Source organism: Lemur catta, chromosome 18, assembly GCF_020740605.2.
Source record: "Lemur catta isolate mLemCat1 chromosome 18, mLemCat1.pri, whole genome shotgun sequence".
Classification (NCBI taxonomy): Eukaryota; Metazoa; Chordata; class Mammalia; order Primates; family Lemuridae; genus Lemur; species Lemur catta.
The window spans coordinates 40747554-40761787 of NC_059145.1; the positions used below are offsets into that span (position 1 = coordinate 40747554).

General features: G+C 48.5%; 1 protein-coding gene and 1 long non-coding RNA gene across 5 annotated transcripts in view; one reads left to right on the top strand and one right to left on the bottom strand.

Annotated features, from left to right (window-relative positions):
- The window catches only part of KIF9 (kinesin family member 9), a 47984-nt gene that overhangs the window by 21633 nt on the left and 12117 nt on the right, over positions 1 to 14234 (top strand). For 2 of the 3 annotated variants that reach the window (XM_045530388.1, XM_045530385.1), the window contains 8 exons: positions 226 to 290; positions 3869 to 3946; positions 7646 to 7714; positions 8207 to 8311; positions 9688 to 9743; positions 10392 to 10482; positions 11343 to 11476; positions 12897 to 13091. In XM_045530388.1, coding sequence (XP_045386344.1) covers positions 226 to 290; positions 3869 to 3946; positions 7646 to 7714; positions 8207 to 8311; positions 9688 to 9743; positions 10392 to 10482; positions 11343 to 11476; positions 12897 to 13091 — 793 coding nt within the window. The remainder of the gene's footprint in view (positions 1 to 225; positions 291 to 3868; positions 3947 to 7645; positions 7715 to 8206; positions 8312 to 9687; positions 9744 to 10391; positions 10483 to 11342; positions 11477 to 12896; positions 13092 to 14234) is intronic. The other variant, XM_045530386.1, reaches the window with a different exon arrangement.
- Positions 1 to 14234, bottom strand: part of LOC123623335 — a 59620-nt gene that overhangs the window by 17736 nt on the left and 27650 nt on the right. Inside the window, exons 2-3 of one of the 2 annotated variants that reach the window (XR_006729831.1) lie at positions 10517 to 10634; positions 9822 to 9891 (exon numbers count right to left, since the gene is read on the bottom strand). This is a non-coding gene — a long non-coding RNA (uncharacterized LOC123623335). The remainder of the gene's footprint in view (positions 1 to 9821; positions 9892 to 10516; positions 10635 to 14234) is intronic. The other variant, XR_006729832.1, reaches the window with a different exon arrangement.

A 14234-nucleotide genomic window follows, 5' to 3' on the forward strand; every position in this document is an offset into this window, starting at 1 on the left:
CGTAATGCCATCATGGGGGCCCCACCCTCATGACCTCTTCTAAACCTTATTACCTCCCAAAGGCCCCACCTCCAAATACCATCACTTTTGGATTTAGGGCTTCAACATAAGAATTTTATGAGGATACGAACGTTCAGTCCATAACAGACTCCCACTAGCCCTAAGGCAGTCTCTTGGCAGAAAAACCACATGGTTCATGGCCCTTCTGTTTCTTGCTTTCTGCAGGGGGAAATTGCAATATGGTTCTCGTGACAAACATCTATGGAGAAGCCACCCAATTGGAAGAAACAGTACGTATAGACAGCCAGTGTGACCAGGTTGGAATCTTTCCTCATGGGAGCCAGGACTGGGTATGGTTGGCTCCTGGCTGATCTGGCACAGTAGCCATAGGCATTATGAAGAGTAGAAAGATCTCAGGGATGAGTCTGAGCCAAAATTGCTGAGTGGGGACCAGAGCCAGATCCAAACACCAGGCACTAAGCACTTCCTCTGAAGAAGAGGGCAAAGCAGGAGGCAAGCTCAGCATGAAGGACCATGCAAGGAGGGGAGGCTGAGAGCCAGCTTTATGGTGGAAAGGACCACGTTTCCTGGGGTGCTGTTCCTGTGAATGGGTATCAAGGACAGTCACTTACTTGTTCTTCATAATCATACATGTTTAAACATCTTGAAAACATCACAGGGTTCCAGGCTGTAGTTATAAGGCCTGTATGAGCAGATAGGTATTAAGCGTCTGCCATGTGCAAGGCGGTGAGAGGGGAGTAGCTCAGTAGAGATGAGTCATACATGGCCTTGGACCTTAGAAATCCCAACCCAAGAAGAGAGAGAAGCCATGGCCCTAAGTAACGTTAGAGGCCCAGATGGAAGAGACCTTCAGAGGAAGGCGGGAGGGAGATGAGGGGGGATTTTTCCTAAGGTGGGGGTGGGGGAAAGTGGGCACTGAGCTGGCTGGGGTTAAAGGATTGGTAGTAGGATGAGCAGAGGTATTCCTGGCAAAGTTAACAGGACTGAAAGTGTGACCTGTGCTAGGAACATCTGGCTACTGCAGGGGAGGGAGAAGCACGTCTCCAGTAGAATAAAAGAAATTGCAGGGTCTGGATGGGCCCTAGTGGGTAGGCTGAGGCCTTGGCTGTTTTTCTGCAGGTGACTAGAGCCTTCACAGGGTTTCAGTAGGGGAGCACTGTGGCCATAGGTGTGACTCAGGGAGATTAACCCAATGACAAGACATAGGTGGCCTGGGAAGGGGAGAAGCTTGTGAGAATCAGAGGCAAGAATAAGGGTCCAACACAGTGACACAGGCGAATCCACCAGCCCAGAGGAGCTGTTGGAGGGGTTTCATGGGTTTTGGACAAAGGTATATTGGGGGTATGGAAGCTAATGATTTCTTCTCCATATGTTTTAAAACTTTAAAAATGTTCCTGTCATGGATTGTGTAGCTGTATGCAGTGACACTGCACGTGTGTACGGAAGTAACCACAGCGATGGAGTTGTGGTCATACTTGCTGCTGTGATTGGAGCAGGGGAGTCTGACTTGGCTCCACACAGTCAGGGGCCCTTTGCTGAGCTATGAGTCAGCTCAGCGTGGCAGGAGGTGGGAATCTCAGGGCCTGCCTCCTGCCACCACTGGCTGCTCCTCACTGCCAAGGAGGAGGCCTCCACCCCTCATCTAATATCTGTGCAGTGGGGCATAGTGTCAGAGTTTCCAAAGTGCCTGCTCACGTGGCCACCTCTTGGACTTCTAGCCATGATTACCCACCAGGTGGGCTGCCTACCAGGGACTCTGGTGGGACTCCCCCAGACATCACTCCATAGGCCCAGGAGACCCAATAGTCCATTTTGGAGTATGTTTCTGGACAGAGATTTGTCTTTCCTAGCGGTCTCCTTTTACCTGTTTTGCAGATACCTGTATTCACAAGTGATGGAGCAAAGACACTGGAGCCAACCAGTATACACACGCATTTTAGAACTCTGCTGAGTTGAAATTTTGGCTTTGCCACTGAGTAGCAAAGGCTAACTAGTACATTCCAATGCCTCCTTCCTCTCAAGTTCAATATTTACCACACACAATATTTACCATTTGCTGTGATTGCCCAGGCACTCAAGGCTGTTCTCATTTCTACCGCCAGCACACATTGGGCCTCCTCTTGTGGCACCCTCTCATTGTCCCAGTGCCCCTGGATGTTGACCTGGCTCTTGCCTCACTCACACTTAGGGCACACTTTCCCTCCATCAGGATATCATTACCCCTTCCCCATCACCTGGAAAACTACTGCTCTGGCCCCTCCCAGGCTCTACCCTAGTCCCTACCCAGGGCATTAGAAGGGTTTCCTATAGGTCCCTCTTCCCAGCAGTGAAGAGCACAGACTTGGGAGCCAGAGTGCCTGGGTGTTTCTTGGCCACAACTGACCAGTTCTGTGACCTTGAGTGGACTGCTTGACCTCTCTGTGTTTCAGCATCCTCATCTATAAAATGGGACTGAGGATGCTCCTCCCTTATATGGAGTTGTGAGAATTAAATGAGTTAACACTCTTAGAGCACTTAGAGCAGAGCCTGAGCCACAGCAAGCTCACCTACTCATTATCTCACAGAATGAAGGGCTGAGCAAGCTGAGGAACTCTCACCGACAGTCTGGGAGGTTCAGGCCCCAGATGTCTGATGCAGGGTTGGATGTGATAGAGCAGGGGCCCAGTACCCCATCCTATCCTGACATGGCCTCATGGCTCAGCAGCAGTGAGGTCCCTGAGGGACAAGGCTGGTAGGGGCCCATCTCTGTGGTGACAGTGAGGCCTTTTAGCTCAAATGCTATGGAGAGCCCTTGGGGATGGTGGGAGGACACTTTTGGCTGAGGCTGGTGGGCTGAGTCCTGGCTTCATCATTCCAGAGCAGTCATGCCCATGTTTGTCAGCATGTGTGGCTGGAGATCCCTGCTCCCCTAAATGCCGCAGAACTACCCATTCCCACTCAGACTGCTGGTCCATCTATAGTCCGCCTGAGCACCTGCCTTCCTAGCAATGGCTCAGGGCAGCCACTGGCCATATGTAGCTATTGAGCATTCAAATGTGGCTGGTCCAAATTGAGATACACTGTAAGTATAAAATGCACACCAGATTTCAAAGACCTACAAAAAAAAATGTAAAAGATCTCAATCATTTTAAAATATTGATTATATGTTGAAATCATAATATTTTGGACATATTAAAGTTTAAATACAATATATTAAAATTATTTTCATCTGCTTCTTTTTACCTGTTCTCATATGGCTACTAGAAAATTTACAATTACATATATGGCTTGCATTTGTGGTTTTTATATTTCTGTTGGACATCACTGATCTGGACTCTGAGAAGCATGTGAAGGGGGGGCAGGGGCCACCCTCCCAAAAGGCGCACACTGTGGGTTGTGGAAGGGGCAGAGACTTCATGTGAAGGAGGACCAGGAGGGCTTCAGGGAGGAAGCTGGTGTTCAGCTGGGCCTGGGAGAGAGAGTGGAACATGGGGAGGCAGACAGCAAAGGAGGAGAAGAAAGGGCACTTTAGGTAGGGCTGCTTGAGCAAAGGCCTAGAAGTAGAATATGGCCAGGTTTAGATAAAGAAATAGACCAATGTGTATCCTCATCGTGTACATGATGAGGACCAGGCTGCAGTATGTGCCCTCTGTCAACTTCTTCCTGTTCCACTCCCACCCAACTTGGGGACTTCACTGCCAAGAGCTCTTTTGACCAATGTCCCCTCAGGGAAGTGAACCAACATGGTGGGTTGGACAAGGCAGTCTGAAGAGCCTGGAGAGGACAGGCAGGGTCTCTGAGAAGACTGATTTCTTGGGGTCTCACTTTAGTGGGAAGCCATCTAATGTCTATCTGCTCTGTTTTTCAGCTGTCTTCTCTGCGATTTGCCAGCAGGATGAAGCTGGTCACCACAGAGCCTGCTGTCAATGAAAAGTATGATGCTGAGGTACTAAGGGGCTTGTGGACAGGTGCCCCACTGTGGGGAAGGTATATGGGTTTGCTACCTGGGTCACACAAGCCTGGCTTCCCTTCTTTCCTCAACCAAAGATAACCATGCAGCCCTGGATCAGTCCCTTTCTACGCTGGGATAGGCCAGAGTCTTCAGAGTCCCTGGAGAACCTTAGGGGCTGACACAGAGGTCAGGCCACCACCCAGTTCACATGTGAGGGAACTCTAGATACCCTGGGCTTCTACGTGAGATATGGACTATTTTTCAGAATTGCCTGTGTCACTGCAAAATCTCTTTCCTCCCAGCCTGAGTGATCCCTCCAAACAGAGCTGACCAATCAGAAGGAATGCACAGCATCACCATTAACCAGGGAAATGAAAATTAAAACCTCAGTGGAATTCCACTCTCAAACCAGCAAAAATGAATTTTTCTGACAATGCAAAAGGATGATGAGAATGTGGAGAAACAGGAACTCATCCATTTCTGGTTGGAGTGTAATTGATACAACCACTTTGGGGAGTATTTTGACAACATCTAGTATAGTAAAAACACATTTATCGTTAATTTGACTTTCCTGTAAGATGCTTATGGAATTGTAGTTACTGGAGACAGGAGCATTTGTATGCCCTAAGCTCATGACAAGTCAGTTACACTTTTCAGATTCTAAATCCTGAAGGAAAATTACAGTCCCTGGGGCTCTGTGGAACTAACCCATAGTTTGAAGGTTGGAGAGGGAGTGGAGCGTAGAGCACTGGTTCCCAAACTTGAACAGGTGTCAGATCCACCTGGCCGATTTGTTGAACCATGGGTCACTGGATCCATTCCCAGAGTTCCTGATTCTCTCCATCTGGGCTGGGGCCTGAGGATTCGCATTCCTAGTAAGTTCCCAGGTGATGCTGCTGCTCCTACTGCTCTCAGAGCCACACTTTGAGAAATACTGGCATACTGGGTTGGGCTGTCCTGGGTTCAACACCCTGCTCTGTAGCTGTATAGCCCAATGAAATGCCCTTTCTAAGACTCATGTTCTTCATTTGTAAATTGGGTAAATAACAGAATCTACTCTTAAAGAGGTCTAGTGAAGAATAAGATAATGTGTCGAAACCTCTTAGCACAGTGCTGTTGTGGGGTGTATGCTCAGCAATGTTACCTAGCACTCTCCTGACTTCCGCAGAGCAACAGTCACTTCTAGGTATAGTCTAGACACATTCTCATATGTGCATGTAAAGAGACTTACAGAAGAATGGTGCTCACAAGTGCTTGTTGTGATAGTGAAAACTTAGAAACACAATCAATATCCTTCCACAGGAGAGTAGCTAAATGAGGGAGCCAGAGCTAGAGCTACCAGGACAGATAAATCTCAAGTGAGAAAACAACCTGAGGATTGAAGTGGACCAAATGATAGCATCTATCATTTACACCAAGTATAAACATGCAGAGTGATGCTGATTATCATTAATGGGTGTATGTATGTATAGTAAAAAAAATGTGCAGTAGTAAAAAGACCAAACTGAAGCCAGAGATTCCCTCTGGGATGGCAGACTCCTGACCACGTTACTTGAGTCTGCTGTTTCTGAGGCATTTTTTCCATCCCCCAAATGCCCCTGGTTTTTATAAAGGAGTTGGTCAGCCAGGAGGTGCTGCCAGACCCTGTTCTGTGGGGTCTGCCTGAGCCCTGTGTTTCCAGGCAGCCGCTATCCAGTCAGTAGAAGAGAGAGAGTGGGAAGCCACTAAGCCTGCCAGGCATTAGGAAAAGTGGCTCCCATTTTCTCAAGGTGTGACTTGGAGGCTGATGTCCTGTGGGAGCAAATGGTCTGTTTCCTCACATCACCTTCTGATTGGCCCAGACATCTGAACCTGGCTCCTCTGTGCCACACTGAACAGAGTCATTAAGCTGGAGGCCCCCAGTGGCTCAGCCAGACTTTCTCTAGCTGGGCCATGATGCATTTTCTGCTGGGTGAAGGAGTGGATATGGACAGGTGGGATTGGCCACCAAGCCTCTCCCCTTGATCCCACAGGAAGGCTATACCTGAAGGAGATCTTCTTGGGGATTTCCAGAGGAGCAGAGCCAGGGTTTGGACCCTAGTCATGCGCCTTGAGTCCCAGGCTTTGTGTCTTAATTGCCACAGAGCCACTGGGACACCTGGGGTGTGTCACCCCTTGCTATGTGAGAGCCTAGGGACAAGAGGGCCTCAGTGCCTAGGTGACCTGGTTGTATGAGCGCTAGAGTATAGCAGACCTTTGGTCTGGGAGAGGGCCAGTGAGGCAGTGGACTAGTCTCAGGTTTGGTCACCAGTCCTGGGATCCAGGTGTTAGGGGCTCCCTCCAGTGGCCCTTTAATGACAACTAAAGGAAGCCCTGTTGTTCACAGGGAGGGTTCTCAGCATGAAGTCCCTTGTGCCTCTTTCATGGAAGATACTCAGAAGGTATCTATCAAATATCAAATTACTTAGCAATTCTTCTTCTCAAAATACATCATTTACTCACTCACCTAAAATCCATGGAGTGCTTACTATGTGCCAGGCACTTTTTGAAGCACTTGGGATACATGACTGTGCAAACAGAAACACAAATCTCTGTCTGAGTTTACAGTCTCTTGAGGGTAGGGGAGATGGATATTAATAATCACAATAAATAGGTAACTTCTAAAGCTTCACTTTCCAATACAGTAACTGCTACTCACATGTGGCTGTTTAAATTAGTTAAAATTAAAGTTCACTTTCTCAGTCACACTAGCCACATTTCAAGTGTTCTGTAGCTATATGTGGCTTGTGGCTACCATATTGGACAACACAGACATAGAACATTTCCATCATTGCAGAAAGTTTTTTTAGGCAGCACTGGTCTAGGGTATGCTAGAAGGTAATACGTGTTATGAAAAAAAATTAGAGATTTTTAGAGTGGTGCAGGGGTGGGGAAGGGATTGCAATTTTAAACAGGGTGATTGTAGTGTACCTAACATATAATATTTTGAACAAAGATTTTAAGGAGGTGAGGGAGAGTCATAGGAATACCTGGGAAAAGAACATCCCAGGGCAGAGAGAAAAGGCAATACAGAGGTGGGAGTGTATAAATTTGGTAGGAGTAGAATGAGCCAGGGAAGAGCAGTAGAAACAAGGGCATGGACACAGATCTCTAGAGCCTCATAGATCACTATGTTATTCTATGGAAATCTATAAGGACACTAATATATGAGTATAAAAATGTTCTTGCAGCATTGTTTGTAGCAGCAAAAAATTAGAGGTGACATATGTCCTTATCATTGGGGAATGGTGACATGTTCATGCCATGGTTGGGGAGGATGACAGTTATAACCGTGCATAGAAAGCATCCTGGAGTCCGTAGGCTGCACCAAATGGAGCATTGTCCTGGTAGACTGGAAAGAGCCTGGAGCCCCTGGGACTTGGGTTTGAGGTGGCCCTGTGGCATATGCTCACTTTGTTCTCAATCTCCTCTGCTGGAAGATGCAAAGGCCAGTGGCCTGGTCAGGTCCTCTCCGACCCTAACTCACCCCAGTTGGGGAAGGGTTACCAGTGGGAAGGGAATCACTCAGAAGCCAAGAGCACACCCCGTGGATTACCAGGAATGGCCAGGATGTCTGGGCACAGAATGAGGAATTGTGTGCTTGATGTGGAAGGGATGGGGTAACTTCTCTGATGACCTCTCCTGTTATCCTCCACCCCCATGTTTCCCTGGCAGCGAATGGTCAAGAACCTGGAGAAGGAGCTAGCGCTGCTGAAGCAGGAGCTGGCCATCCATGACAGCTTGGTAAGGGGCTAGAGACAAGGGAGGAGCGGGGAGATGCTGGGGCAGACAGCATAATGGGTCAAGGTAAGGGGAATGGGGGCAGGTAAGGGGGCAGCAGCAGGGGCCATGAGGGCCATGAGGACAGGGGGTGTGAGTCCTCTGGCAGCCTGTCTGGGCTGGTGTTCATGGTCCTGACTCAAGGCAGAGGCAGCACCTCCCTTTCCCTCCTCATAGTCCTCATCCTACAGAGTCTACTGAGACTCTGTCTGGAGTCGCAAGCCCCGTATCCACTGGCCTTCCCTTCTCTCCCCTATCTCTCTCTGACCCAAGCATCTGGTCTGTGTGTCAGGCCTTCTCTGCCAGGACTGGATGATGAAGGGAACAGAGCCAGCTTGGGTAGCCAGCAGGGCTTGTGCCCAACTTCCCTACTTTGGCTCTCAGAATGGCCCCTGCTACTCCTGATTGGGCTCAGGTTCTCATTTCGTATCCACATATTCTTCATCCTCCTTTAAGGCCAACCGTACCCTTGTGACCTACGACCCCATGGATGAAATTCAGATTGCTGAGATCAACTCCCAGGTGCGGAGATACCTGGAGGGGACGCTGGATGAGATCGATGTAAGGAACCCTTCTGTGGGACCACCATGCTCAGCTGGCTGAGCCTCCCTGTCCTGGGCACACCCCTGTGTGTGTTGTGCTGGCCTCATAACCTCACACTGAGTGGGTGCAGTGGGTAGAAGGTAGTGCCGGACCCCTGGTGTCAGGGGCCCATCTCACGGAACACATGCACAGGCCCTGGAGCCAGGCTTTCTGGGACTGAATCCCAGCTCCACTGCTTCTTTGCTAAGTGACCTCAGCAAAATGCTCAACCTCATGTACTTCAGTGGTCTCATCTGCACAATGGGGAGGAAACTGAGCGGCTGTGTCCCATAGAATGAAGCTGATAAGGGATGGTAGTTATGCTGGTTGTCTACAAGGCAGACCCCAGGGCCCACATTGAAGTGGGCCAGGGAGAGGGAGACAGCAGCCACACAAGGAAGGACCCTCAGGGGGAAAGATGCGTCCTGTTTTTACTGGACAGGCCATCAAACCCCTCTTCCAGGAGCCACATGGGCAGCACCCCCCGCCAACCCTGGCTGCTACTATGGGCAGCTACCAGAGGCAGGCCTGGGACAACTGAGGGGTGGGCTCTTCTGGCCTTCCCAGGAAGGGCAGTACCAAACAAATCTTTGATCAAGGGTAATGCTGTGAGCTTCAGGGCCAGGAGGAAAGCCAGTGCCCATGCAGAAAGGTTTGTAAATGGGCTCCATCTAAAGAGAACAGATTGGGCCTTGTAATCCTATCACCCTGGGAGGCTGAGGTGGGAGGATGGATCACTTGAGCTCAGGAGTTTGAAACCAGCCTGAGCAAGAGACCCTGTCCCTACCAAAAATAGAAAGAAATTAGCGGGACAACTAAAAATAGAAAAAATTAGCTGGGTGTGTTGATGTGCGTTTATAGTCCCAGCTACTCATGAGGCTGGGGCAGGAGGATCTCTTGAGCCCAGGAGTTTGAGGTTGCTGTGAGCTAGGCTGACACCACGGCACTCTAGCCTGGGTGACAGAGCAAGACTCTGTCTCAAAAAAAAAAAAAGACAACAGAGTGAACCTTTTGGAGGCAGGAGAAAGCTGAGAAAATACATTTGTTAAAATGATTTTTTTGAAAGTATTTTCAAGGTCTAGAATCATTTTCATTTTCATAGAGATCTCTACTTAGAAAAGGTAGTTTTTATAGCTTCATTAAATACTTAGTTTTAAAGCTATTAATCGGATGTTTTTCTACTCTTGAAGAGGGCTTGACTGCCACTTTGCTGAGAGGCTGTTTGCAGACATCCCCTTCTCAAGACAGATAGTCCAGAGGTCAGCCCAGGGGTCCTGATTTCTCTACTAACATAGACAGCCTGGTCAGTCCCTGATGCCTGTGGTCTAACCTCTGCTTTGCTCTCTTTCCTGCAGATAATCAACCTCAGACAGATCCAGGAGGTGTTCAACCAGTTCCGCGTGGTGCTGAGGTGAGGGACTTCCTCCCCTCCCCACACACACTCCTATATCAGGCTGCCATTTTCATTTCCCGTGATCTGGGCACTTACCTCCAGGAGCACCTCCTTCTCTCTCGTGGGTGAGGAGCCATATCAGAGTCCTTGGGGTGTGCCCAGGTGCCTGGTGGATGTTTACTTAGTTCATTAATTGGAAAGGAGGTCTTTATGGAGTGCTAGCCCTGAGTGTGCCCAGAGCAAGGCACTGTGAATATTCCCTACTCTCTCTACCTCAGGAGGCAGTTTTGTTTTATTTAGGTACAGACATACCCACAGCCTGAGTAGGTCATGCTGGGTGATGTCACAGAAGCTGATCACATGATTCCAAGGGGCCTGTTAGAGACAGAACCTTGGTGGGGGAGCATGGTCCTGAGTCAGGCTTACAGTCCTTGTTAAATGTCATCTTGGCGCAGACACACCGGGTACCTGAGGGTGGCCCGTGCAAGTTTTTGGGCTAGATGATGGGTTCGTGCACGGGGGCAATGAGCCCTTTTGTCTCTTTTGTTTAGTCTGGTTCATGATTAGAGCATTCCAAGGGGCCTCACCCAAATGACTTCTAATCCCAGGACTTAGTTTTTGCCCAAGTGGGTTGAGCACAGCTCTTCGTGTACCCTCTCTCCCAAGCCAACAGGAACAGGAAGTGGAGTCCGCTTTGCGCAGAAAGTATACCCTCATAGACAAGAATGACTTTGCAGCCATCTCTGCTGTCCAGAAGGTAAGCATGGTTGCCTCTTGCTAACAACACTCACCTCAGATTTTCCATCCTCAGACCTTTGCAAAGGCAGTAGGTGTCATGCATTAAACCAGAGCTAGGATTGCAACAGATAAAGGCAACATCAGGATGAGCGTAGATGTTCATGGGGTGACCTGTGTAAGAATAAACCACTTTTGAATTGAAAATGATTTCCATAAATTAGAGACATGGTTAATAATAAGCAAGACCTTGGCCGGGCGCGGTGGCTCACACCTGTAATCCTAGCACTCTGGGAGGCCGAGGCGGGTGGATCGCTCGAGGTCAGGAGTTCAAGACCAGCCTGAGCAAGAGTGAGACACCGTCTCTACCAAAAATAGAAAGAAATGATTTGGACAGCTAAAAATCTATATAGGAAAAAAAAATTAGCTGGGCATGGTGGCATATGCCTGTAGTCCCAGCTACTCGGGAGGCTGAGGCAGTAGGATCGCTTAAGCCCAGGAGTTTGAGGTTGCTGTGAGCTAGGCTGACGCCATGGCACTCACTCTAGCCCGGGCAACAAAGCGAGACTTTGTCTCAAAAAAAAAAATAATAATAAGCAAGACCAATTCCTGGAGTTTGATTGGAAACAAGCCTTACGATACTCAGAGTATGGAATGAGGCACCAGACTGGTGAGGGGGGTTGATGTGGAAAGTTGACATTTGGTAGGGTAGTCAGGGACAGCTCTGCTGGAGATAGCCTGAAGCTGGCATTAGCAGCAGCTAAACCTTGGTATATGAGGTGAACATGCCTACCATGAGCCTTGGGCCATATACGCTTGGGTCCTTGAGGGGCCCAAAGCCTTACTCTAACTCACGATCCTTTGGCTGCCCTCTCTATCTAGGCGGGGGTTATGGATGTCGATGGCCACCTAGTGGGGGAGCCAGATGGACAAGGCTTTGGAGTTGGGGTCGCCCCTTTCTCTTCCAAACCTGGGAGGAAATCTAAGTCCAGGAAGACATTCAAAGATCAGGTCAGGTGAGTGACTTTGCTGCTCTACCTGCTCAGTACCTGGCCCTCTGTGGTGGGCGAATGGGAGGACACGAGCTGTTCCCCCCTTCCCCCTCATATCTCAGCTACTTGTCACAACGGATGTCACTGCTGCCAATACTAGCAAATCTGTGGAGCCCAGGCTGGGGCTGGTTTGGAACCAGCCATAGCACAAAGGTCACCTCTCACCCTCACAGCAACCTCATGAGATGGGAGTTTAATGTCTCCATTATACTGATGAGAAAACTCAGGCTCAAAATGGGGAAGTCACTTCCCAAGGTCATGCCACTAATGAGTAGGGTCACAGCAAGAAGCCGGACCAACACTCCAGAGTTCATGCCTTCTGGTCCTTCATGTGGTACCCTTCCCTCCACCTCACCAGGGTCCTTCTGCTGACCAGCACTCAGGTCACCTAAAACCCCAATTCACCTTTCTGGCAGACTCATTTGCATGTGCAAGGTGGGAAGAATGTTTAGGTCCACTTAAGAGCCCACCTTCCCTGGGAGGTGCTGTGTAGCAGTGGCCAAGAGCACAGACTCTGGAGTTGATGCCTGGGCTTGTCTCCCTTCTCTGCGCTTCTTACACCAAGGGGTCACCTTGTGTGAGGCATGACAACCTCTCTGCACCTCTGTTTCTGTACCCCTAAAATGGGAATAATAATAATAGCATCAAAGTCACTGGGGTTGTTGTGAGAATAAGTGAGTGAATGCAGTCCCTGTGCATGAGCCAAAGCTGATTGTAGAAAACTATCATGTGCAGGGCAAGAGTTAGGTAGCAGCAGAAGAAAAGAAGAGGAAATGATGAGAAGAGCCATGGGCATCCTCCTGTCAGTTCAGTCCTGTTCAGATGTGTCTCTCCTGAAGGAAAGACACACTGAGTGCCATCACTTGGAGAGGGAGGATGGCTACTTTTCTGGGAGCTGGTATGGACCCTGATGTGTGGCGAGAACAGAGTGTGGACTGGTCAGAGAAGCAGGGCAGACCCATCCTGCTTTACCATTCATCCGCAGACAGACCCACCCTGGATGGGGGCTCTACCAGTCCTTCCAGGGATGACTGTGCACCTCATACCTCAGGAGCTGTAGTGGCTCCTGAGAACCTGCAGCCCATCCTGCAGGTCCATACACTTTTAAGCCATGGAGACCCATTCTTCCCAGGTGTCCCTTGCTGAGACTGCTGAGAGTTCCTTATTCTGATTAAAGGGATAAAAATGCTTTCTTCTCCCTCCCTATCTGCATGGGTTAGGGTCAGACTCTTTGCCCTGTGACCTAGGTATATGAACAAGATAGGAGCTGAGGAGGGTGGAGCACCTAGTATGGTGAAGGGTGGGAAAGGTCACTTGCCTTGGCATCTGAAATCCCTTACTGCCCATAACTGAGCCCTGGGGCTTCCCTGCCTTCTTCTTCCAGCTCCTTAACAAGAAAGGAAGGTGCTGGCAGCCCCGTGAGTGGCAAGGACCTGGACATGATTTCCACTTCTAAGACCCAGCTGGTTCCATCCTCCAAGGATGGGGATGTCAAAGACATGCTTCTGCGAGACCGGGAAACCTCCAGCATTGAGCCCCTTCCCTCAGACTCCCCAAAGGAGGAATTACACCCGATTAGGTAACCATCTGGTTTTTGTTTGTTTGTTTTTAGGCAAGCACGAAAATGAGGTTTATTGAGGACAGAAAGATAGGATTATAGGGCAAGAGCAAGATATAGGTTTAAGAGCATGGTACCTATGACTGGACCCCTTGTTGCAGCAAAGGGAGAGCAAAAGGAAGGGTGCAAAAAGAGTGGTAACCATCTAATGTTAGTTCCTGCACCAGATCAACCAAAACCAGAGTGTGATCCTGAACATGTAAAGAGTGCCTGCAGATACAAGAGAAATACAATAAGGTGTAATGGGCACGGCTGGGAACACAGTCCCGAAAAAAGAAACATGATGACTTACACACATGCAAAATGATCCAACCTCAGAAGTCATCCACAAAGATACACAATTAAACATAGAATCATTTTAGACCCTCCAAATAGCAATTATGTAAGTAATTAAAATGATATATCTTTTATATAAGTAACACATTCAAAAGCTACAAAATTCTCAAGGGATGAAAGAATGTAACTCCTTCCCTTTCCTCCAACCACCCAGTCCCCCTCCCTAGTGAGTTAGTAATTGAGTTTTTAAGAATATATCCTAAGGAAATAGAGATGTGGACAAGATTTATACAAAAAGATGTTCATTGCATCATTAATTAAAAAAGCAAAAAAAATTTCTTTTGAAACACCTTCAATAGCCAACATTAGGGAAAGGGCACTAAGTAAATTATTATCTCTGCCTTTGGATTGTGCAAGGATGTGCATGAAGAATTTTTTTCCCTTAGGCTACGAACATTTCCAAACCTTCAGAGAAGTTGAAAGAATTGTACAGTGAACATCTGTACACCGAGCACTCTCCAAATTCTGTAGTTAACCTGTTACCATACTTGGTTCATCATGTGAATATCCCTCTATCCTTCCATCTTATTTTTTTGGCCCATTCCAAAGTAAGTTGCCTATATCAATTCACTTACCCGTGCCTCAAAACTACATTTTACATCTCATTAACTAGAGTTTTCAAGGAGTTTTTAATAGCATGAAAGGGTGCTTCTGTGAAAAAAGTAAAATGTAAAATTATACAGAGCTGGACATGGTGGTGTGCGCCTGTAGTCCCAGGTACTCAGGAGGCTGAGGCAGGAGCATCACTTGAGCCCAGGAGTTTGAGGC